Here is a 23,865-nt window from a genome sequence, read left to right on the forward strand (position 1 = left end):
AGAAAGTGCCCCAAATTGCTCAAAAATTGTCAACAAGCCAGAGGATGGATCAAGCCTGCATTTTTGTTACACAAGTCAAAGATTTTTATTGTGCAGCATTAAAAACATTGGGCGCCGTGTGGGCCAGCTAACTACCGATGACAGGGGCTGTTTGGTGGCTCTCTGTAAAGTGATTGAGAGAAGAGACTAGTGTGATCTTAGTCTTATACTATGAGACGTGTATACAGTACAGACATTTAGATTTCCAAAACTAGTTTTATCTGTTTTTTTTCTTGATGTTCTCATGTTGTTGTTTCAACAAGATCCTATAATGAAAAATGTAAAAACTGTAAGATTGGTGTTTGTTGCAAAACATTGACCTCCTATTAGATAAACCCAGTCACTGGTGTGACCTCTAAAGGGCATGACATTGCCTGAGATCCAGGAATACAGAAGACTGTGTTCTGTCTGTCTTTTATCCCTCTTTTACATCTCATGACAAATGTCTACATCATTTAATGTGCTGCTTAACAAATACAATCTTGTTGTCTTGACTTATTTAAAGCAGTTGTATACCGCTGGACGCTGTTTTTTTTTTTCTTGCAAGGTAAAGTCATAATGTGCTAGAATGCATTGCATACTAGCACATTATGTGAAACTTGCCTTAAAACGAAGCTGTTCCCAGTGCCGAGATGTTAGCACTGCAGCCGCTTCCATTTTCACCCATCTTGCCTCCGGGTTTGTGGGCTCTGGCTCTGTGACTGGCCGGAGCCGCGATGACGCCACTCCCGCGAATGTGCGCGGGAAGCGCCGGTCATGGCACAGGGCTCAGAAGGAACCGCACCGGTGGCTGTTCCTAAAGAGCGCATGCGCAAGTGATGTCACTGGCTGCATGTAATGTAAATATCTCCTAAAGGGTGCACGTTTAGGAGATATTTGCTCTCCCTATGGGTAAGCCTTTATTATAGGCTTACCTATAGGTAAATGTCAGTAGAGGAAGTTTACTTCCACTTTAACAACTATATTTGTTGTTTTTGTAATGCATTTTGCTTATTTTCAAACATTAGTATTCAGGTGGTTGTAAAGGCTCAAGGTTTTTTACCTTCATGCATTCTTTGCATGAAGTTAAAAAAAACCTGTGTGCAGCAGCCCCCCTAATACTTACCTGAGTTCCATCTTGATCCAGAGATGCACATGAGAGCAGCGATTTTCCTGGGTCTCTTCCACCTCACTGGCTGAGTCAGCCTGGCTCTGGCTACTCTCAGTCATAGCCAGTGAGCCAATGAGGAGAGAACAGGGACAGGGCTGAACTGTGCTCTATGTCTGAATGGACACACACAGCAGCGGCTCAGTTCGGGAGGAGGGAGCCAAGAACACTGGCGGGGGATCCGAGAAGAGAAGGATCGGGGCTGCTCTGTCTAAAACCACTGCACAGAGCAGGTAAGTATAACATGTATTTCAAGAAAACAAATCTGCCTTTTAATATCACTTTGAGAAAAGTAGCCATTTTACTCCTATAGCAGGGATTCTTTAGGATTCAGCAGTACACCCTTAGGGGACTCACCGCAAGTTGTAGTGGGTTTATATCTGCACAATGGTACCTTCAATTTCCATACATTACTTCCCCGCAATACTCCTAAAGTTCTCATCATTGAAGAGCATTTCGTGGGATTAGAGAAGCGGTTCACAGCCAGCAGTATGTGATGGCAGGACTACTGTTTACTACTCTTGATAGTACTACATGGGGCAATATTTTTCACATACATTAAACCACCATCTCCACCACAATAGACAGCCCCAGACCCAATAAGGTTCATTATATATTTTGCACGGTACAGACATCCACAGCTCATTGGTCACACTAATTATTTATTGTGAGCTGTAGATCAGGAAATTATTTCATGGGTTCCCTTAGATCTCAGACTTTTTAAAGGGTTTCTCCAATGTGAAAAAGTTGAAAAAGGCTGCCTTATAGTTGCTGGTGTCGCTGTCTGATATCAATTTGCTGACCGCCTCACATAAGAGTACGGCGGCAGAGCGGCTCTCCTGTGCTGGATCACCATACTTCCGGGTAGTGGGTGCACCCACTGTGCCGTGATTAGACACCGCACAATAGGGCCGAGACAACTAATCGATTAATCGACAACTAATCGATTAATCGACAACTAATCGATTATGAAATTAATCGATTATGAAAATAGTAATCGATTAATCGGTCAGGGGTTAAAAAAGCTAAAATTAGCTCTATATAGTACAAAAAAAGCAAATAGTCTCTACTGTAAATATTACTTTCACTGTTGCAAAGTAAAAAAACTAAGGGCTAATTTTTTTATTTTTTTTTTTAAACTCCATTATGTTACTAAATGTCTTAGGCCTGGTTCCCACCCATGTGTTTTTTGGTGCTTTTTGCAGAAATGCACTACAGTTTATTTAACATTCACATCTATGCTTTTTTCAGCTGCTGTGTATTTGGAAAGGGTCAAGGACCTTTTTCAATGCAAAACGGTGCTTTTTTGGTTCAATATACTTCAATGGAGAAGCTGCAGAAAAGCATGTAATATTATAGTTCTGTTTGAAAATCTGCAAAACAGTCTAGAATTTTGATCTGAGTCTGATCATATTTACCAGATTGAACCTCTAATAGTATATAGAGTATATCTCTTCTGTCTGTTATTCTCAGAGAGGATTAAAGATTTTACTCCTTAAACATGTAGTTGGTTATCTATATTTACCCCTGTGTATAAAGATATTTAGGAATAAATTGCCTTTTTTTTAAACTTTACATATTAACTAAATTATACACCACACTTTTTTTTTAAAGTTATTAACCGATTAATCAAAACAATAATCGGCCAACTAATCGATTATGAAAATAATCGTTAGTTGCAGCCCTACCGCACAAGCCTATCGGCGGGTGCTGGCCAGTGAATGACTGCCAGCACCCACTGATCGGCAAGTAGGAGGACAGGACATAGCTCTGTCCTGTCAGCTGGGATGTGCTGTTTTTTTCCCCCCCTGCAAAGCAGGGAATAAAAACCAGCACATCTTAGTGAAAGCACCCCACAGTAAACACACTAAGCACTGTTGGGCACACATTTAACCCACTGATCGCCCTAGATGTTAACCCCTTCCCAGCCAGTGTCATTAGTACATTAACTGTGTGTATTTTTAGTACTGATCACTGTATTAGTGTCACTGGTTCCCACAACGTGTCAGTTGGTGTCAGACTGTCCACCATCACTGTCCCGCTATAAGTTGCTGATTGCCATATTTATAGTATAAAAAAGAAAAATTCCACTATATATAACATAGTTTGTAGACGCTATAGCATTCACGTAAACCAATCAATATACGCTTATTGGGATTTTTTTTTTTTTTACCAAAAATATGTAGCAGAATACATATTGGCCTAAAGTTATGAAGAGATTTTGATTTTTAAACTTTTTTATTGGATATGTTTTATAGCAGAAAGTAAAATAAATTTAACGAAACCGCTGGCAACAAAAGTGAGTACACCCCTAAGTGAAAATGTCCAAATTGGGCCCAGTTAGCCATCTTCCCTCCCCAGTGTCATGCGACTTGTTAAGCCGTGTACACACGAGCGATATGTCCGATAGAAAAAGTCAGACGGAAGTTTTTCCTCGTCTATTCTGATCGTGTGTAGGCCTCATCTGACTTTTTTTTTTGAAAATTCTGATGGATCTAGAAATGGAACATGCTCTAAATATTTCCGACGGAACCAATTCCTATCGGGGAAAACCGATCGTCTGTATGCTGTTCCGACGGACCAAAAACGACGCATGCTCTGAAGCAACTACAAGACGGAAGCTACTAGCTATTAAACTTCCTTTTTCTAGTCCCGTCGTAAGTGTTGTACGTCACCGTGTTCTGGACGGTCGAACTTTGGGTTGACTGTGTGTAGGCAAGAGCGCTGGAATGGAATTCCTTCGGAGAAACCTTCGGAGTTTATTCCGAAGGCAAAACCGGTCGTGTGTACGCAGCATTAGTGTTACAAGGTCTCAGGTGTGAATGGGCAGCAGGTGTGTTAAATTTGGTGTTATCGCTCTCACTCTCTCATACTGATCACTGCAAGTTCAACATGGCACCTCATGGCAAAGAGCTCTCTGAGGATCTGAGTTGTTGCTCTACATAAAGATGGCCTAGGCTATAAGAAAATTGCCAAGACCCTGAAACTGAGCTGCAGCATGGTGGCCAAGAGCATACAGCAGTTTAACAGGACAGGTTCCACTCAGAACGTTGAGTGCACATGCTCAGCGTCATATGCAGAGGTTGTCTTTGGGAAATAGACGTATGAGTGCTAGAAAAGAAAGGTGATTTCGCACAGTAATCTTTAGAAGAGGCTTCCTTCTGAGACAACAGCCATGCAGACCAATTCATCTGGGGACCCAGATGAAGACACGTGATCGTGTCGTAATGCGTAGGGAGTGGCCGGAGCAAGATGTACACCAGGAGGAAAAGTGAGAGGGCGCTGAGAACGCCATATAGTCATTACTTTTTCCATTTGCTTTTAAACGTTTGTTACAATGTAAGATTCCACTTTAGACATTTAATAAATATCCCCCTATCGTTTAAACATACTACACTAGTGGAGGCCTTTCTTTCTCTCTCTTTCCCCCTGCCACTGCTGTGGCGATACCGGAGCCTTTTAGGAGACGCTTGCGGAGGAATTTAAAGGAGAAATTCACAACAGGCTTCATTGACAGCACCCAACAGTGATAACACCAATACACCTTTACTCACAGATGCAATTATTCATCAGCTTTAAGGTGAGAGTTCTGTGAGACCACATCCAAGAGAAATTACATGGAGTTATTTATGGGCAACATCACTGAATCATATTATTTATGAGTCACCCACTGAATCACCTTTTACCTTTTATATCTGTGACCCTTAAGAACAGTCCACCTCACCATATGGACATAGAATTTCATATTTTATTATTTGGACTATTAACACTTTATATGCATTTTCCCACTGTTGTTGTTATTGCCACACTATTAATAGATTTTTTTGGCACTTCACATTAGGCATTTTTATAGATTTATGTGATTATTTGAAGTGCTCAGTTTTTCTTGTCACAACTTTTTATGTGGTATTATTTTTTTTTTATCTACTTTACAGTGACACATTATCCACATGCAAACATTGCACTTCATTATTTTATCCTTGTCATTATTGTTTAACTTCCACTATATTCAGAGGATTATTCCTCAGGTACTGGGCTACTGCGCGGAATCACCTTTCTTTTCTTTCTATTTGTTTGTGTTGTTGTGAACACTATAGATTGCTGCAATTATCCTAATATTTTTCACCTTTAATGATTCACCACTGATAGCACGAAGGACACTCACCACTTTATTAGACGTATGAGTGCTGCCAGCATTGCTGCAGAGGTTGAAGGAGTGGGGGATCAGCCTGTCAGTGCTCAGACCATACGCCGCACACTGCATCAAATTGGTCTACGTGGCTGTTGTCTCAGAAGGAAGCCTCTTCTAAAGATTATGCACAAGAAAGTCCGCAAACAGTTTGCTGAAGACCACCAAACTAAGGACATGGATTACTGGAACCATGTCCCGTGGTCTGATGAGACCAAGATAAACTTATTTGGTTCAGATGGTGTCAAACGTGTGTGGTGGCAACCAGGTGAGGAGTAGAAAGACAAGTGTGTCTTGCCTACAGTCAAGCATGTTGTTGGGAGTGTCATAGTCTGGGGCTGCATGAGTGCTGCCGGCACTAGGGAGCTACAGTTCATTGAGGGAACCATGAATGCCAACATGTACTGTGACATACTGAAGCAGAGCATGACCCCCCTCCCTTCGGAGACTGGGCCGCAGGGCAGTATTCCAACATAACGACTCCAAACACACCTCCAAGACGACCACTGCCTTGCTAAAGAAGCTGAGGGTAAAGGTGATGGACTGGCCAAGCATGTCTCCAGACCTAAACCCTATTAAACATCTGTGGGGCATCCTCAAATTAAAGTTGAAGGAGCGCAAGGTCTCTAACATACACCAGCTCTGTGATGTCGTCATGGAGGAGTGGAAGAGGACTTTAGTGGCAACCTGTAAAGCTCTAGTGATCGCCATGCCCAAGAGGGTTAAGGCAGTGCTGGAAAATAATGGTGGCCACACAAAATATTGACACTTTGGACCCAATTTGGACATTTTTACTTAGGTGTGTACTCACTTTTTTTGCCAGTGTATAAGACATTAATGGCGGTGTGTTGTTATTTTGAGGGGGCAGCAAATTTACCACAGTTATACAAGCTGTACACTCGCTACTTTACATTGTAGCAAAGTATCATTTCTTCAGTGTTGTCACATGAAAAGATATAATAAAATATTTACAAAAATGTGAGGGGTGTACTCACTTTTGTGGGATACTATATGTTGACTGTATCCACACACAAGAGCTCCTGTCTGGTGATCCAATATTACTGTCACGCCAACGTATTATCTGATTCCTTGTTCTTACAATTTTGAATGCTATATGTCAAGAGGAAATAATGTTAGTGACTGGTAGATGTGTGGGTGGAACATTTGTTAATGAGTAAGCAAAAAGCCCTGTGTTTTCCTAGCTTTATGCAACTGTTTCATGAGACCAATTTTTTTTGTTTAGGGCCTTATTTACACTACTAGTGCTCTCCGATGAGAGAGCATTTAACAGCAATAAGAGGCATTTGTATTACCTCCCCACCGCCCGTTTTAACCCCCTGAACCTCACACTGCTGCTCCATAATCGCCCCCAACTGCTAGTGTAAACCAGGCCTAGGATAGAGTGGTGAGGGGTTAGAACTTCTTTCAGGTTTTTATTGCTCTGTATCCAAACTGCGTACATTCCCTTTTTTATATGTCCTGCTGATCACTATTACAGGGACTGAAGTAAGGGAAAATAAAAAATTTTGAACAGCATTAAAGTGGAAATAATCAGTGGAGACATTTATTTCAGTGGCTTTTTAATAGTGATGAGCTTAGGTTCAGCCTAATCTGGAAAAAAAGCTGTCATTCCCGGGCCAATCGGTTGCAGGTTGGACATTCCCTGCCCGCACCAAGGTCACCAATGGCATGTTGGCATATTAGGTCACCAATGGCATACCAATTTGTGTTTTTTGTATACGTGCAGCTACGGGGTGGGGAATCCCTCACCTACAGTTCATTGGCCTGGCATCAACAGCTACCTTACAGTTTTGACCAAACATCAGTTCGGACTGAACCCATGCTCATCTTTACTGTCTAGGAGTTTTCCAACAGGGAAGAAAATGTCCATATGAGCTGCACATCTCTGCAAACCCCAGGTAAGAACCTGTAACTGCCTCAGACCAGACTCCAGCCAAGGCCATGCCCCAACACATTTCACTCTGCCCCCATAGCTTAATCATGGGGAACCTCACCATCCCCATGATTAAGCTCCAGAGGTGGAGTGAAATACATTGGGGGTGTGGCCTGGCTGGAACCCAGGCTGAGACTGTTGCACTTTCTTAGCTGGGGTGTGCAGAGATGTGTGGCTCACATGGACATTTTCTTCCCTGCACATTGGTGTTTGGAGTCGGGACAAGCTCGGTCCTAGCCTGCACCCACAGTGGTCGGCTTTATTGATTGTTATTCCTACAACAGGAATGGCATCCACAATTTCGGTTTGGGGTCACAGAATATTTTACTCACTTTGGAGAAATTTTGAATCACAAAGCTGACTTCCTGAAAATTAAATCGGTCATATCTCTTAAACGGTAAAAAATTTCACAAATGTAATAACGGTTTAGTGTTTTGTGTGGGGGGTGTACTAATGGGAGATTTTTTTGAAAATCCCAGAGTTCTGCTTTAAGGGGAAAAAAAAAAACCTTAAAGCTTGAAAAACACTTAAGTTACATAAACCTGACCTTCCATGACAAAAACAGAAGATCCTCTTGCATGCAATCCCCCCCTCCACTGCCCAAAAAATTTTAACAAAAAACAAAAATACCTTGGTCATGGCATCCAGGAGGCACAGGTGACATCACTGTGCCTTACTGCTGCCTCCTGGGAAACCGGCCACCTGTGATATGTTGAGTGGCCAGAATGCAGGAGTGAGAGGTGGTGGCATCTCCTAGAAGCCAGGACCATGGTGAGTATTTTTTTTTTTCTTCTTTTTTACAGCTTATTTGTTTTTTTAGAGTGGGTGGGTGGCAAGGTCGTGGACCTTCCATTTGCATGGATGGTTTGGTTTACAGCATCAAATAAAATTACTATTTGAAAGTGTTTGGGCCCTTTCACGCCCGTCAGCTATGGTGCATTGCGGTAACATGCACATTATGGCAAAGCAATGCACCTCTGACACACGTGTGTTGCAGCACAACACAATACCTGGTAACACACTACTGTGTGTTGTGGTGTGCTGCATCTAGAAAAAATGGTGAATGTCCGTTCTTTTTTGATTATGCTGTTGTGTTGGCAGCCCACTTGAATAAGCTGTCTTATCGCAACATCCATTAACACACAACATAAAAAACATAACAGGCGTACATTAATGTATCAAAGCAGACAGGTGTGAACGGGCCCTAAAAGAGCATTGTGGCTATCAATGGATATTTACATTCATAGGTGAACTTCAGCAATTTCCCTCTGTGTGTCAAAGCAACATGGAAACAGGGCCCTGACCCTTCCTCTAATAGTGTGCATGTCCAGGTGTTATGAGAAACTGTCCATCCCTACTATCATCTCCCCTAGGGAGAACATCAAGAATAACCAGACAGACTTGAAGCCCTTCAGGGTCCATTTAAAAGTATGCCTTTTGTTTATGCTGTAAATGTACAGAGGAAACACATCATATTATCCACCATACTTGTTTTGTGTGGACTAAGGCAAACAAGGTCCAGTAAATACATTTCCCTTCTTCTGCAATACAATGTACAGAGGAACACAACATAGGATCCATCATACTGGTTTCATCTGGTTAATTGTTGGATAGCTGGTAGAACAAGCAATCTGAGGTTTTCCTGAAGCATGTTTTAATGTTAAGCATGTTAAATAAACGACATACTGTTGTTGCACCTTGGGTACCTACTAATGGCATGACTTGCATGAACGCATTTGCTCCAGAGAAAAGAGATTGGGCCTACTGTCATCCTCTTCATCCTTCAATGTCTGAAATAAATGTACATTTTGTTTGTGTTTAGCTTGAGAATGAAGATGACTCTTCGGAAGCTCCAGCCGTAGAACAGCCATCAACCTCCTCACAAGCTCCTCTGGCTGCCCAGGCATCTGGAAGTTCTACAGTAGAAGCATCTCCTCCACCTTACAGCAGCATTGTGGCTGACATTGCCACAAACACAGGTAGGTTTAGAGACTGCAAGAGGTACGGTCCAAATGTTTCACTGAATCAAGGCACACCATTTACCTCTTGAATGGCATATTAATGCTCATGTTTATGCCTGAGATCTCTCCAAGGGGGAAACGGTAACAAAAGCTGTTCTGACACACCCCACTTCTCTCAAAATGGGGAAAACATTTTTTTGTCTTGAATTACATTGTAAATTGAGGTGCGTTAAAGTGATAATAAACCATCAGTTTTTAAGCACATTCAGCAGCTGTTTTAATCACTTACTTAGGATGCAGCTACTTTTATCTTTTAATCTTTGCCTATGTTCCAGTTTAACCACTTCAACCCCGGAAGGTTTTACCCCCTTAAAGGAGAGGTCCAGCCAAAGCTCATTTGACTGTACTTCTCCTATGGATCATAGTGCAATTCGTTTTTGCACTCCTGTTACCCAAGTAACACTTTTTGAGGACCAGTGAAACCAATACAGTGATCAGAGCTAAATAAATGCACTGATCACTATATAAATTACACTGGCAGGGAAGGGGTTAACATCAGGGGCGATCAAAGGGTTAGGTTCCCTGCAAGTGTTTAATAACTGTGGGGGAGATGGACTGACAGGAAGAACACAGAGATCACTGTTCCTGATTACTAGGAACAGAATATCTCTGTGTACTTCCCTGTCAGAACGGGGATCTGCCTTGTTTACATAGGCAGATCCCAGTTCTGCCTCTCTGTGGAGCGATCATGAGTGGCTGAAGGACATTGGGTCCGCCGGACCCGCGGATCGGCTCCATGCAGCGGGCATGTGCGCCCACAGTATCTATTGCACAAAAGGACGTACAGGTATGTTGTTTTCGTGCAATAGAGCCGCCCCGCCGCAGTATATATGTGGTGGGCGGTCTTGAAGTGGTTAAGCTGGTGTCATGACCGCTGCCCCAGGTTTCCTGTTTCAGGGTGGCTCTTTTTTCTTGCAGCAAACACTAGAGGTGTTTCTCCCTACACTGTGCGCATCAATAGACATACACAGCCTCTTAGCCTAGGATGGCAAGGCACTCCTCTGATTCTCCTTCCTCCTCGCTTCTCCAAGCTATGAGACTGCAGGGGTCAGACGTATGATAACGTAGCATTTACATTGCTGGTCAATATGTGCAAAAATCAATTCTATCACTGGTGTCAGTAGGTATAAAAATAACCAGTGTCATTAGAATCAGTTGGTGTAAAATTAAAAAGATTGTAAAGCCTTTTCAAAAATAAAACAAAAAATAAAATAAAAGACATTCGATTTGCACAGAGCGGCCCCGATGCTCCTGTTCTGGAGTCCACGCCCGCATTCTGAGCTTCTTTCCCCTTCCGAGTGCCTGCATAGATAGCAAGCCGCTTGCTATGGGGGAACTCATGAGTGCTTGATTCTGAGCCAGGCTGTGTACCAGGGACATGCGGTCAGTGGCTGCTGAGGCACTGGCTAGTATCAAAGCCAGATACAAACAGGTTACATACGCCGCGATCGTTAGAGAGAGCAATTATTCTAGCACTAGACCTCCTCTGTAACTATAAACTGGTAACCTGCAAAAAAAAATTAAAGCGTCTTCTGGAGATTTTTATATACTGAAGTTTGGCGCCATTCCACAAGTGTGCGCAATTTTAAAGCGTGACATGTTGGGTATCTATTTACTCGGCGTAACATCATCTTTCACATTAAACAATTGGCTAACTTTTTTTCTTTTTTTTTTTTCACGAAACGTTGTTTCGGGGTTTTGAGCAATTTTCTAGCAAAAAAATGATGATTATTACATGTAGGAGAGAAGTGTCAGAATTAGCTTGGGTGGCAAGGGGTTAATTACAGTAATATACAAATTATAGTAATATACAAATAATTATTAAATAATAATTATATATTGTTTTAAGGTAATTTACTATATTTTCAAAAACTGTACTCAAGCAGGTGGCTTAACGGACAAATTACTGAAGTTTGATATTATAACTTCATACCAGTAATTTCACAGTAAATAGATAAATAATAAATTATTATCTTATAACATATAGCATAATATGGGATTTAGCTTGATTATAACAGTACCTTTTTAACAGCAGCAGATTCTCATTATCCCTCTTAAAGGGGAGTTCCACCCAAAGGTGGAACTTCTGCTTTAAGCCCTCCCCCTTACATGCCACATTTTGCATGTAATCTTTTGGGGGGGGAGAATGTGTACCTTCTTTTTAGAGAAACATACTGTCCCACTTCCTTCTTTCGCTTTTTGGCCGCCTAGGCGACTCTTCTCCCCCTAGGCGGCCCCTCTCTCCCTGCAATCTTCTGGGACATGTCATAGGTCCCAGAAGATTGCCTGGCCAATAGCAGAGACAATAGCACGACTCGTGCATGCGCAGTGCACGCCCGGCCGTGAAGCCCTAAGCTGTCACGGCTGGGTGCTCACAGTTGCTATGATGGTGCCGCGGAGAGCAGGGGGAAGAGCGAGACTTCGGGCGGATCGCGTTGGATCGTGGGACAGGAAAGTGTCTGTTTATTAAAAGTCAGCAGCTACACTTTTTGTAGCTGCTGACTTTTAATAAACTAAAAACGGGTGGAACTCCGCTTTAACTGTGTGAGGAAAGCATGGGATTGTGGGTAAATCTTATACCCATAAACCCATGTTTTTTCCTTGTAGTTAAGAGGGCTGGGCTGGAAGGAAGCATTTGTCTTTTAGACACAAGCCCCTTCTGTGACACTGCAGTGAGAGGCGTGTCTCCACTGCAGCATTTTTATTGGACAGCTGGAGCTAATGGTACTTTACCATTGTTCCAAGACTCCAAGCTGTCCACTAAGCTCAGTGCTTCTGACAATAAGTGAGGAGAGGCACTGTGAGCTCATCCTCTCAGTCTGCTGCAAACAGAGCGTGCCAGCTTGTATTTAAACTGGCTGCTCTGTATGTAGCTTCTGACAGGCGGCACAAGGAGCCCCGTATCTCAGGAATCATAGGTCGTAGGAGCCCCAAATTTTTACCAGTGGTGGGGTAGGACTTATGCCGTGCACACACGGCCGGACTTTTCGACCCAACTTGTCTGACAGAACGAATCCGTCGGACAATTCGACCGTGTGTGGGCTTCATCTGACCTGCAGCGGACCTTTTTTGTTGAAAATGTGACGGACTTTAGATTTAGAACATGTTTCAAATCTTTCCGATGGACTCGAGTCCGGTCAAAAAATCTGTTCGTCTGTATGCTAGTCCAGCGGACGAAAACCGACGCTAGGGCAGCTATTGGCTACTAGCTATGAACTTCCTTATACTAGTCCGGTCGTACGTCATGGCGGTCGAATCCATTGGACTTTGGTGTGATTGTGTGTAGAGAAGTCCGATTTGACGGAAGTCCATGGAAAACTCCGACGTGATTCAGTCCGTCGAAAGTCCGGTCGTGTGTACACAGCATAAGGCTACCTACCCCCAGTTGAGGTCTCTGTGACCTGAGGTCACGAGCTACTTTTTTTTTTTTTTTTTTTAAATGTTTATAGCAGATAAGGCTATGCCTCACCTGCCTCCCCTGACTGCACGTCCCTGCTGTGTGCATTTTTTTCAGACAGTGTGGCTTAGCCCCTGTCCCCCACAGCAGCAAGAGCCAATGGGTTATGATGCTCTCAGTCAAACCTGTGGATAGTAGAGAAGAACTGCTGCAGATGGGACATCACTGGATTGAGATCGGATTCAGGTAAGTATTTGAGCAGGAGGTGGGTGGTGAGGCTACTATTGAAAGTCTTTTTACCTTAATGCGGAGAGTATAGTGTAAGTGGCATAAAAATAACCTTCATATTTGGTGTCAATAAGTGGGTCAAAAATAACCTCTGTCATTTGATGTCGGTGGATATAACAATAATTCATAGTTGGCTTCTTAAAAGCTTAGTATTTGATAGGACTTTTAGGGTACTGCATAAACAGAATGTAAAATTTGTAACTTTTAATCCTACATTATAAAATTACAATTTTCATGATAAAAAAAACCTACTTGCTTATATTTCTATTCACAATTATTCAAAATACCTAAACCATGCAAAGAAAATGTTTGGTTCTTTCTAACTATAGTTTTACAAGATCATTCTTATACAGTACATATTGATACTTTGGATGTTTCCAAGACCCAGAATTTTTTCTCAAAGCATTTCAAGAACATTCACTTCTTCAGGAGCAGATTAACAGTGGATCTATAATCTACATTGACAAGCAGGTTTTCCACTTTGTTGCATGGCTTGTAGTGTGGCACCTTTCTGCCTTTTGTTTTGCTATGTTTTAGACAAAATGGGGCCTGGGGTTACACTGAAGAGAAAGTGGGAGTAAAATTGGCCCCATTGATGTCAGTAGCAGCAAAAATAACCTCCAGTATTAATGTCATTGGTAACAACAATAACAACATTGGGATCACTGGAAGCAATATTAACCTCAACTTTTAGGTTAGTGGCCGCCTTAATAATCCCCAACGTTGGGGGTGATCACTGACCCCAGCATTTGAGGTCAGTGGAAGCAATAACCCCAGCTTTTAGGTCAGTGGCCCAATAACCACAATATTGTGGTCAGTGGCTGCAATAATACCCCCCAATATTGGTGTCACCAGCCACAATAATAATCCCTAAACTTGATGTTGGTTACTGCAGTAGGAGATCCCCAAAAATGGGTTTCAGTATTGAGGGGAAAAAAAAAAAGAAAACCCTTGCAGCACTTGCAATAAGTTACTGTAAATCTCTAGTTGCTATTTGTTTTTATCTTTTGCATATAAATGCCGTGTAGGTGTTCAGTGGTTTGACTCGCCTCGGTACCCACTTCAGTAGTACTCCCTCAGCCGCTCTGCCGCTCTTTAATTTAACTGTCAGATGAGATTACTTTGCCTGTAAGAGCAAACACGAGTGCAGTGCACAGTGCTGGAATGCAAAGTGTTCCAAAACAGCAACACTTTTTTTGGTCCACTGATGGATTTTCCAGTCCTTTGGTTGGTCATCCTGAACTTACAAGCACCACAAAAATGAAAATGATGACAATCTGCTAGAAAACCTTGTTATGATAAATGCATCAACTCTTGGCTTTCTACTTCTTTGTGTTATTACCTTTCCAATGTGCAGTAAACATTCTAGTAGTTGGTGGAAAGTGCATAAGCAGGGGAGATGACTGCAAGGTAAAGTGGTTAATAACTTCCTCTTGTTGTTCCACTATGTTTTACTCTTAACTAATTTCATTTCCCTTAATCATTCGGAGCAGATTTACCATGGGGCTTATTTTACGTAGTCTCACTAACTTCAGAATTTTACCACTACATCTTTTTATTTTTTTTGCTTTTTAGAACTCTAATACCGATTCGTAAATGACAGATGTCAGATTTTGACTTGGATTGCTCTTGGTGCTTCAGTGTCTGAAAGAACAATTGATTCCGTAATGATGTTAAATTAAAAAAAGACAGACCGTTCTTGTCACAGATAGTAGGGGACTGCTTGCTTTATCTAGGGGTTCAAGGAGTTCCTTGATTGAAGGATTGATGACAAGTACAAACTAAAAAAACCAAGACAAAGCATGGACAGAAATCTGAACACGATGCAAGCTCAGGAGAGGAGATATAGAGTCAGTGGACAGAGCCAGGAGTACGCCTATATTGTCTTCTGATGGTAAATTGCTCTCACTGTGGTGCAGAGCTAGAGGCACTTGGTCTTCACAAGAGTCATTTACAGTAGGATGGACTTGTGTGACAGGACAAATGCAAGTATGCTTCCCAAGGCGTTGTCAAAGGCGTGCCAGTACATAACAAACACAGATGCACTGGCCAGTCAGGGCGCAGTTCCTAAGTTCTTCTAACACAGAACAGATGTAAGAAGGCACAAACACAGACTAAATCCATTAACGGTTCTTTTTTTTCCATCCACACAAAGTGGTGGGTGGAATTCCCCACCGGGACATTGTATTCTGATAGTGACACGGCTCACTGTCAGAACACACCGATCAGAGACTACAGCTGGTTGGCTGCAGCTGCTGATCGATGGAAGATTTTCCAGCGTGTTCCTTTGACAGAAGTTGATTAAACAGTTTCAGTTGAGTGGGAGAGCCCACGCACTTCTGTTAAGCTGGCCACATTTAAGAACAGCCCCGAGAGAGAAATTTACAGCAGACGTGAGACCTTAGAGATGAATATACCTCAAACATACTTTCACAATTCTGATCTCTGGATGGCCCCTTTTAATGTAGACCTACCAGGAAAGATGCACCTATGTGTATGTGTGTGTGTATATAGTCAACAAGTGAAACCATTTAGTGAGCTACTAAGACTATCCAACCCATTCTGCCACTGAACAAAAATTGGCTTGCTAAATGTTGTACAAAGAGGAATATATGATCTTGGCTTTCATTCTAATTCTAACTCTTTCTTGTTCAGTGACTCAGAAACAAGAAGGTCGTTTAGGAGTTTTGACTTTACTCACTGTACACGTTCTGGGTCTGTGATACAGGAGATATCAAAGCCAGAGCAAGTCAGGCAACTGGCATTTTCAGTAGTAGCAGACTACATACAGTATTTCTTCTTATGTATGTATAACTGGCTGCACATGTTGCTTTTGACCTTTTTTGCAACCCAATTAGCCAGAATCTAAAGAACATCTCACAGGGTCAAAGGGACTGTACTTCCAGATGCATGTACTGTGCAGTCTCCGCTTTTTCTTACTGTTTCTGTACTTTATGTCATATGTAATGGTCTATGTTAATTTGATGGCTGTGAGAAGATTCTACTTGAGGTTTCTGTACATGAGAGGGAGATTGGGAATTCATCTGCATCACAAGCAGGAGTTCTCAGATTACCAGATTACTGACAGAAGGAACTAGGGTAAACTCGAAGACCACAGCAGTTCTTGTAAAAACTGTACTGAGAAAGTTTGGTTGAGACTTCTGCATGTGTCACAAGGTTCATTTTTTAATTTTGTCTAGAGTGTACCTTTTAAACTATGAGTCACTTGAGCTATTAACTGATTCTGTAGAGAATCTGAGGAAATGCAGAGATATAGAAAATGTTCACCACCTATTCTTAGGGTGGCCATATTCCTTTTTTTTTTTTTTTTTTTTTGGAACACATGCTCAGTAACGTGATCTTATGGACCTCTACTGGCCAGACACCTTATGCTAGTCATAATCAGGGCAATACTGTAGCACAGGGGTCTCAGACTGGCGGCCCTCCAGCTGCTGCAAAACTACAAATCCCATGAGGCATTGCAAGGCTGATCATTACAAGCACGACTCCTTCAGGCAGAGGCATGATGGGACTTGTAGTTCGGCAACAGCTGGAGGGCCACCAGTTTGAGAACCCTGCTCTAGCAACATTGGGGCAAGGATGTTCTCTTTGTATTGCTTATGAAAATCAATAAAAAAGAGATTTAAGGGGCAAATGTGGGGCAAGGTCCATAATGGCAGCATAGGTCCAGAGCTCCACACTGAGCCGGGGTGTTTTTCAGCTATACCTCTGGGCACAGTTTTCTGAGGGAGATGGACCACAGTGGGGTACACTGTAGGAGGCACAAGGGTCTACAGAAATGCCAGGATTTTTAATTTTTGCCACAAGTTTTTGGAAATGAGATATTTTTCACACATGCCATGGGTATATGTGGCATTACACCTCAAAACACATTCTGCTACTACTCCTGGGGATACTACACGTGTGAGACTTTTTGGGAGCCTAGCCACCTACGGGGCCCCAAAACCAATGACCATGTTCAGGTTTTAAAGGGTGTTTTTAACCAGCTGCCTTTAAAAATCATTTAGTGGGTCAAGGTATCCTATCAACCTCTCTGCCATATAAAAATAAAAGGTGTGTTTACAATGAACGCCGACAGCAGTGAACCCTGATAAAAGGTTCTTCAACCTTTTACCTACTGTACTAAAAATAAAAACAATGAAAAAAGTTGGATTGCCAGATATGTCTTCATACCACCTTGCCAGACTATCGAAATCATTATCATCAGCAGTCCTATTGGGTAGCAGTATGACTTCAAGATGTCAGCTTGGCTTTGCTTTACGTACAAATGACAAAGAATGGGAGGGAGGTAAATCTACTATTACTCTTGTAAAAAGGAAAAAAATGTCCTTATGGGATAGGCTTTCCCTCACTTTCCAGTGACTATCTGCCACCATGACCTGAGAGGGACGCATCCTAACAAGGCAGGCAGCAATAAAAACCTACAGCACAAACAAGTGGTAACCACTCCAAACTATAAATAGCCTCTGCAGTAAGATGCACATGAAAGGGCAACGAATATCACAAACAAATTAACATTTCCCAGCACACTTACCAGCTAGCCTGCAAAAAACAAAAACAAATTGACTCTGTTAATAGTTCACACTAAAAACAGAGAGTTACGTTTACACACATTTGCAAATGTATGAGTAAGCTGCAGCGGCCACATCAAGGCTCCTCTGTATACTGCGGTCCTAATTCTCTAGTCTTGAGAATCTCCAAGTTGGAGCACATATAGATGGATAGATTAAGGACAGCAGGTTTGCCTGGAGGGTGCCCACCCTTCCTTAACCACTTCCCCCGGGTGGATATCATATGATGTCCTGGTCTTTGAGTTAAGATATTTGGACGATGCTTGCATCTTCAGGCATCATCCAGATATCTTTTTTTTTTTTTTTTTTTTTTAAGCCGGCGATTCCATGTGTTGTTAAAGCCATCTTAGTGGCTGATTGCTTTTACAGGCAGCCCCCCCTCACCAGTGTAACATAGAGTTGGCCATTGACTAGATGGCTCCCGGCCATCTCTATGACCCCGGGAGGCTGGAAGCAACATCATGACATTACTTCTGGCTCTGGTAGATGTAAACACTGCCAGTTTTATATTTCAATGTTTTTATTGAAGTTTTACAGAAAACAAAATGGAACCGATAAAGGACATATAACAGAGTAAGCTAAATCTGTTATACATTGTGAAATAGTAAAGGTAGTCTTAAAGGTGAATACAACTGATATACCACAGTAACCACCTGGCATGGACAGTAGCATCAGTGCTACACATTGATAATAAGGTGATGGGTATCGTCCAATACCCCCTGACACCCCAGCTGTGATCATGGGGGGAAGGACAATACGTCTTGCTCTTATTCTTTCAATAGGATAAAAACCCTGTAGCACAGAGGTAACCACAAATAATGTAGAAAAGCATAGGATTGATATTAACAATAAGACCAAGAGGAATAAAAAGAGAATAAAAAGAGAAACCAAGTCAGAGCCAAGAAGCCGGACACGTCTCTTAATATATGAGCCTTGAATCTTCAGTGGTTATTGGAGGAGAGAGCTTGAGGGTCAGAGAGAACGTGAGGAGCGGACACAAACGATAGAAGGTGGAAAGATACCAGGGAGAATAGATAAGAGACCAGGGTGGAAAGAACCAGTCATAGAAAATGGTGAGCCGATGGCTCTACAGGAGGAGCGGTATTTTCATATACTTTGCCCTTGGTTCCCATGTCGCCTCAAACTTCTTAGAGGAGTGTAAGAGCTTGCTAATGATTTTCTCCTGGGCCATAATCCAGGAGATTTCCCTCTTAGCTCTAGTGAAGGAAACAAATGGTTGCTTCCATGTGCAACACTGACAGTTTTTTGCTGGAAAGCCTGAGATCATTTTTTATATATATATATATATATATATATATATATATATATATATATATATATATATTTTTTTTTATTTTAGATTTTATGCTCTTCAGCATAGAGATGTGGGATCTTATAGACCCACCATGCCTTATTCCTATTAAAAGGGATGATTACATTCCTTGTAATAGGAATAAAAGTGATCTAAAAGTAAAAAATGAAAGTGAAGGTATAAAAATAAAATAAATGCTAAAAATTTTTTTTTTCTTAAAGCGCCCCCATCCCCTCGTGCTCACACGCAGAAGCAATGCATATGTAGGTTGTGCCCGCATATGTAAACTACATTCAAACTACACATGTGAGACATCGCTGCAATCGTTCTTGTGAGTGCAATAATTATAGCACTAGATCTCCTCTGTTACTCTAAATTGGTAACCTGTTTTTAAAGTGTTGCCTATGGAGATTTTTAAGTACCGCACTTTGGCGCTATTCCTTGAGGGAGCACAGTTTTAAAGCATGACATGTTTGGTATCTATTTAATCGGTGCAACATCATCTTTTATATTTTACTAAAAAATTGGTTATATTGTGCTTTTTTTGCATCAAAATTCATTAAAGTGTATTTTTTTCAAAAAAATTGATTTGAAAAATTGCTGTGCAAATACCGTGTGACATAAAAAATTGCAACGACTGCCATTTTATGTAGGGTCTCTGCTGAAAATATATAATGTTTGGGGGTTCTGAGTAATTTTCTAGCAAAAAATGTGGATATATATAGGAGAGAAATACCAGAATTGGTCTGGGCTGGAAGCAGTTAAAGGCACAGGGACTCACCAGACGCCCAGTAATAGCACAGTGGCAGCCAACGGCATTCAGTTCGTCCCTGCATCTAAAACAGGCGTTCTAAATGAAACCTTCCTCACTGTATCAAAAGGCAGGATTTTCACTTTGAATGAACACAAAGTACCGTATATAAAATGCCCAAACATTATTTTTTACTTGTTTGGATAGTGTATTGAATAAAGTCCTGTAATTTTTAAATTTTTTTTGCCATCTGTGGGAACTTTTCCCTGAGACACAACAGGAAGTGACAAAGTATCTCTGCTACGCTGCGGTGCATAGTAATGAATGAAATACCCCTTTGGATTAACAGTACCTTACATTGTAGAAACGCAAGGCACCGCTCCCCGCTGACTATACCTGACACCAACCTGGACAGGAAAACGGCAATGGCAGCTTCCTTCCTTCCCTTCCCTTCCCTTCCCTTCCCTTCCCTTCCCTTCCCGCCTTCCTTCCTTCCTTCCTTCCTTCCTTTTTATGTTTTCCTTTCTCTCTCTCTCCTTGCAGGGTTACTGAAAATATTTATTTAACCAGTTTATATCACAAGAATTTTTTTGTTTTTTTCTATTCACGGTTCATTAAAAACATCTGCAAGTAAAGATGCAGCACATAAAATATCAGGCAAGAACAAAAATGCCCACCTAGCCAGCATTAGAAAAAAAAATCCACTCTAGCAAAAATATTTGTTAAAAATTAGGGAGTTATTGAAATGACTAAATACAAACACAGCAATAAAACAAGCATTTTTGGACAGGAGAATGGTGGGCAGTCTATTTTGCAACCTAGGCCCTCGGTAAAAAAAATAAATACATGTTTTTATGTTTTATATGAGTGTAATTATTACACATATATATGCATGTGTGCCCTGTGAGTTCACCTGCACCACATACCCTGAGTTCATTGTGATCCAGTACAGCCAAAAAGAGACACCCCTTACAGGCAAAAACACAGAAGAACAAGGGGAATTAAAAGTGATATTAAACACACATTATTTAATTTACATTGTCCCTTTTATTTCTGTATGTGGATGATGGCACTGTAATTATTTTAATTAAAAAATCGAAGTACCTTTTTCCTAATCGATATACAGCTGTCACGTGACCTAGATCTTTCTTAGCCTGTCTGCTGGGAAACATAAGCAGGAGGAGCTTCTAGTCCTCTACTGCTGGCCACATGTTCAAAATAAAAAACAGCCTTTGGAATACAGTGTAAAAATAATTTATATCTATAAACTGTTTTAAGTTGTCATACAAATATATATTTGAAATCAAATTATTTATTTATTTTTGGCAATAACATGGTGTGGGCGGATTTCTGCCACTCAGACTGTGCCACAGCCCTCCGGCCTATGTCTTAGAATAAGAGGGGGTGAAGCCTCCATCAATCTACATATAACATCCCTCCCTCATCGTGTTTAGCTGGTTAGTGGACATTGAGGTGGAAGGGAGGTAGTGGGCTGTCATTTACCACTGTGTATACACCCACATGTATGACTCTTTAGTCGCATGGACTGCTCAGATGTGCTAGGGAGGAAATGCTAAGCATAGATAGAAACTCACTAAAAACTGAGCAGGTGCAGAGCTGCCAACACTGCTCTGGAAAATCCCTAGCTGAATAGGAGACTTGGACAGAAGGGGGAGATAGAGAGCAGCAGGATCAACCAGGTTTTTTGCTGAATGCAGAAAATGACTCTCATAGTGACTGAGTATGAACAGCATGTAATACAGCATTTATTGATAGTGTTTTTTATGATGTGGGTTTAGTGACACTGTAAAAGGTAAGTTTACCAAGGTTTATTAGCTGCACTGGAAACTTTTTGGGATGTTGGCAATGCGCCCATAATACCACTTACACTATTTCTACATTACATGTGTTCATAGTGATGTTTTTTTTTAATTGGCTCATAGCATCAGATTACAGAACACCAAAGTCTTAGAAATGTGAATTTATACCTATATTTTTTTTCTTCTTACCAGAATGAATTTGTTATATCTTCTGTTTGCTGTAAATATGTTTTCATTTTTTTTCTGCCTTCCTGTAGAAACACAGAGTGACTTCTACCCTGTACCACCTCCTTACAGCGTAGCCACTACTCTTCCAACTTATGATGAGGCTGAGAAGGCCAAAGCCGCAGCAATGGCGGCAGCAGCTGCCGAAGCGGCACAGAGGGTAAGTTGTGTTTTTTAGAATGTGACTTCCTAAACGTGAAGTTCTTAATGTTTCAATTTTTTCAATTTGTCTTATAATGATTGATGCTAAAGTGTTTTCAAACATGCTAAACATATGTCAAGAAGCATCACTGTTTTACTGATGTCATAATATTGTACTGTCATTCAGATTTCAAGGAGAACATCAGAATAAATGAATCTGAAGTGCACATTTGCTTTTACCATACAGAGCACAGGTACAATTTTAAAGGAAAGCTGAACCCAGGAAAAAATTCTAGTATGGGCAGCTTTGTAAGAGAAGAGACTTTGTATGTCTTCTGCTAAAAACTCTCTTCACTCTCACTAGAAGGTTTATTAACATGATCTGCTACACATGTGTAGTGCATTGTACACACTTTGTATCTGTTCGCTAAGTTCTATGAAGGTGCAGCTCTATGACACATGAGTTGCATCATCAGTGGCCACCCTATGGATGGTGAAAAAATATGCCACAACGAGATGAGCTTCCATTAAGATGGCGTCGTTGACTGGCAAGGGAGATAACAGAGCTGTCACAGGTGGAGCAGGACAAACACAAAGGTAAGTTTTGTATAATGTGAATGTAAGTTGTTTATACATGCACAATATTACAAGTGCAAACCCCCTACCCACCACAGCCCTTCTTTCAGTTCTGCTTTAAAGACCAAGTCAAATTTAATTTTCTAGAATAGTGTTCTGCCCCACCCCCCCGGGGACAAAGTACCTGTAGTTTGTCACACCTTCCTACGTGGAAGACTAGCACATGGCCATACAGGATGCTCCCCTTTTCCCCCACAGCTGTCCAGCAATGCAGCTAGCAAGAAGATGACTGCATGGCTAGCCAATGCTTGTATTTAGTATTTTCTTAAGACAAGGACTGGCAAGAGGAATGTAGAGGAAATAGGGGCTGACATACCCCCGTCCTCTACATTCCTCTTGCTGGCGCTTGTTTTATGAAAGTGCTTGGAGCTGGAGGTAAGTGTCAGCTATCAATGCAGTCAACTTGCTAGATACATTGTTGGATGACCATGGGAGGAGGGAGGCATCCTGACCAATCACATAGCTAGCCCTTAAAATGATTGTACTGTAAAGTCTCATTATGTATTTTTTTTTTTCTATAAAAATAACAAACAGGTTATACTTACCTGCCCTGTGCAGTGGATTTGCACAGAGCAGCCTGGATCCTCCTCTTCTTGGGTCCCTCTTCTGTGCTCCTGGCCCTTCCCTCCTGTTAAGTACCCCCACAGCTAGCAGCTTGAGCCGAGTCACAGCTCCCTGTGTCCATTCAGGCTCTCTTTCTCTCCTGATTGGCTAACTGACTTTGACAGTAGCGGCAGCCAATGGTGCCGCTGCTGTGTCTCAGCCAATCAGGAGGAAGAGTCACTTTCAGTCACCAACTCTCCACAGCCTGAAGACCGAGAGCTGAGCGATTAGCAGTGTTTGATTGTTCAGTTCTTGGTCTGGAGCCGACGGGGATAGATGCAGCATCGGATCTTTGCTGCATTCACCTAGGTGAGTGTAATTTATTTTTTTCACAAATTCCATAGTTTTCTTTTTGAAGTGTGTACAAACCTAAAAACAAAATTTTAATATATTGCAGATTAAATGCTTAATGGCTGCATTCATTTTTTTTTGTCTTTTTTACCGCCATTTTTATGTTTACCTGGTAATCCTGCAAAAAACACTTTTTTCCTGTCCCTGGTTAGCTATGCTCACTCACTGCTCTGTAGCTATGGAGTGAGCCGTAGTTGGACTTTAATCATTTCTGCCTTTGCTCGTCCCGATTGCATGGAAAGATGGGGAGATTAGTAGTTCATACAAATGAGATAACATTGTTTATGCTTCCAGTTCAACTTACAGGCAGTGACAAGAAAAATATATTTATGGCAAAATCAAAAGATATTTACTTGGTTTGCTAAAAATGTTCCTAGCCTGAAAAACCCTTCTGCACAC

At 41.5% G+C, this 23,865-nt stretch overlaps 1 protein-coding gene across 2 annotated transcripts in view; it reads left to right on the forward strand.

Annotated features, from left to right (window-relative positions):
* The window catches only part of NDFIP2 (Nedd4 family interacting protein 2), a 167,224-nt gene that overhangs the window by 21,551 nt on the left and 121,808 nt on the right, over positions 1-23,865 (forward strand). For both annotated transcript variants that reach the window (XM_073614357.1, XM_073614358.1), the window contains exons 2-3: positions 9,152-9,308; positions 21,768-21,895. In XM_073614357.1, coding sequence (XP_073470458.1) covers positions 9,152-9,308; positions 21,768-21,895 — 285 coding nt within the window. The remainder of the gene's footprint in view (positions 1-9,151; positions 9,309-21,767; positions 21,896-23,865) is intronic.

The sequence above is a fragment of the Aquarana catesbeiana genome, linkage group LG02, assembly GCF_042186555.1.
Source record: "Aquarana catesbeiana isolate 2022-GZ linkage group LG02, ASM4218655v1, whole genome shotgun sequence".
Classification (NCBI taxonomy): Eukaryota; Metazoa; Chordata; class Amphibia; order Anura; family Ranidae; genus Aquarana; species Aquarana catesbeiana.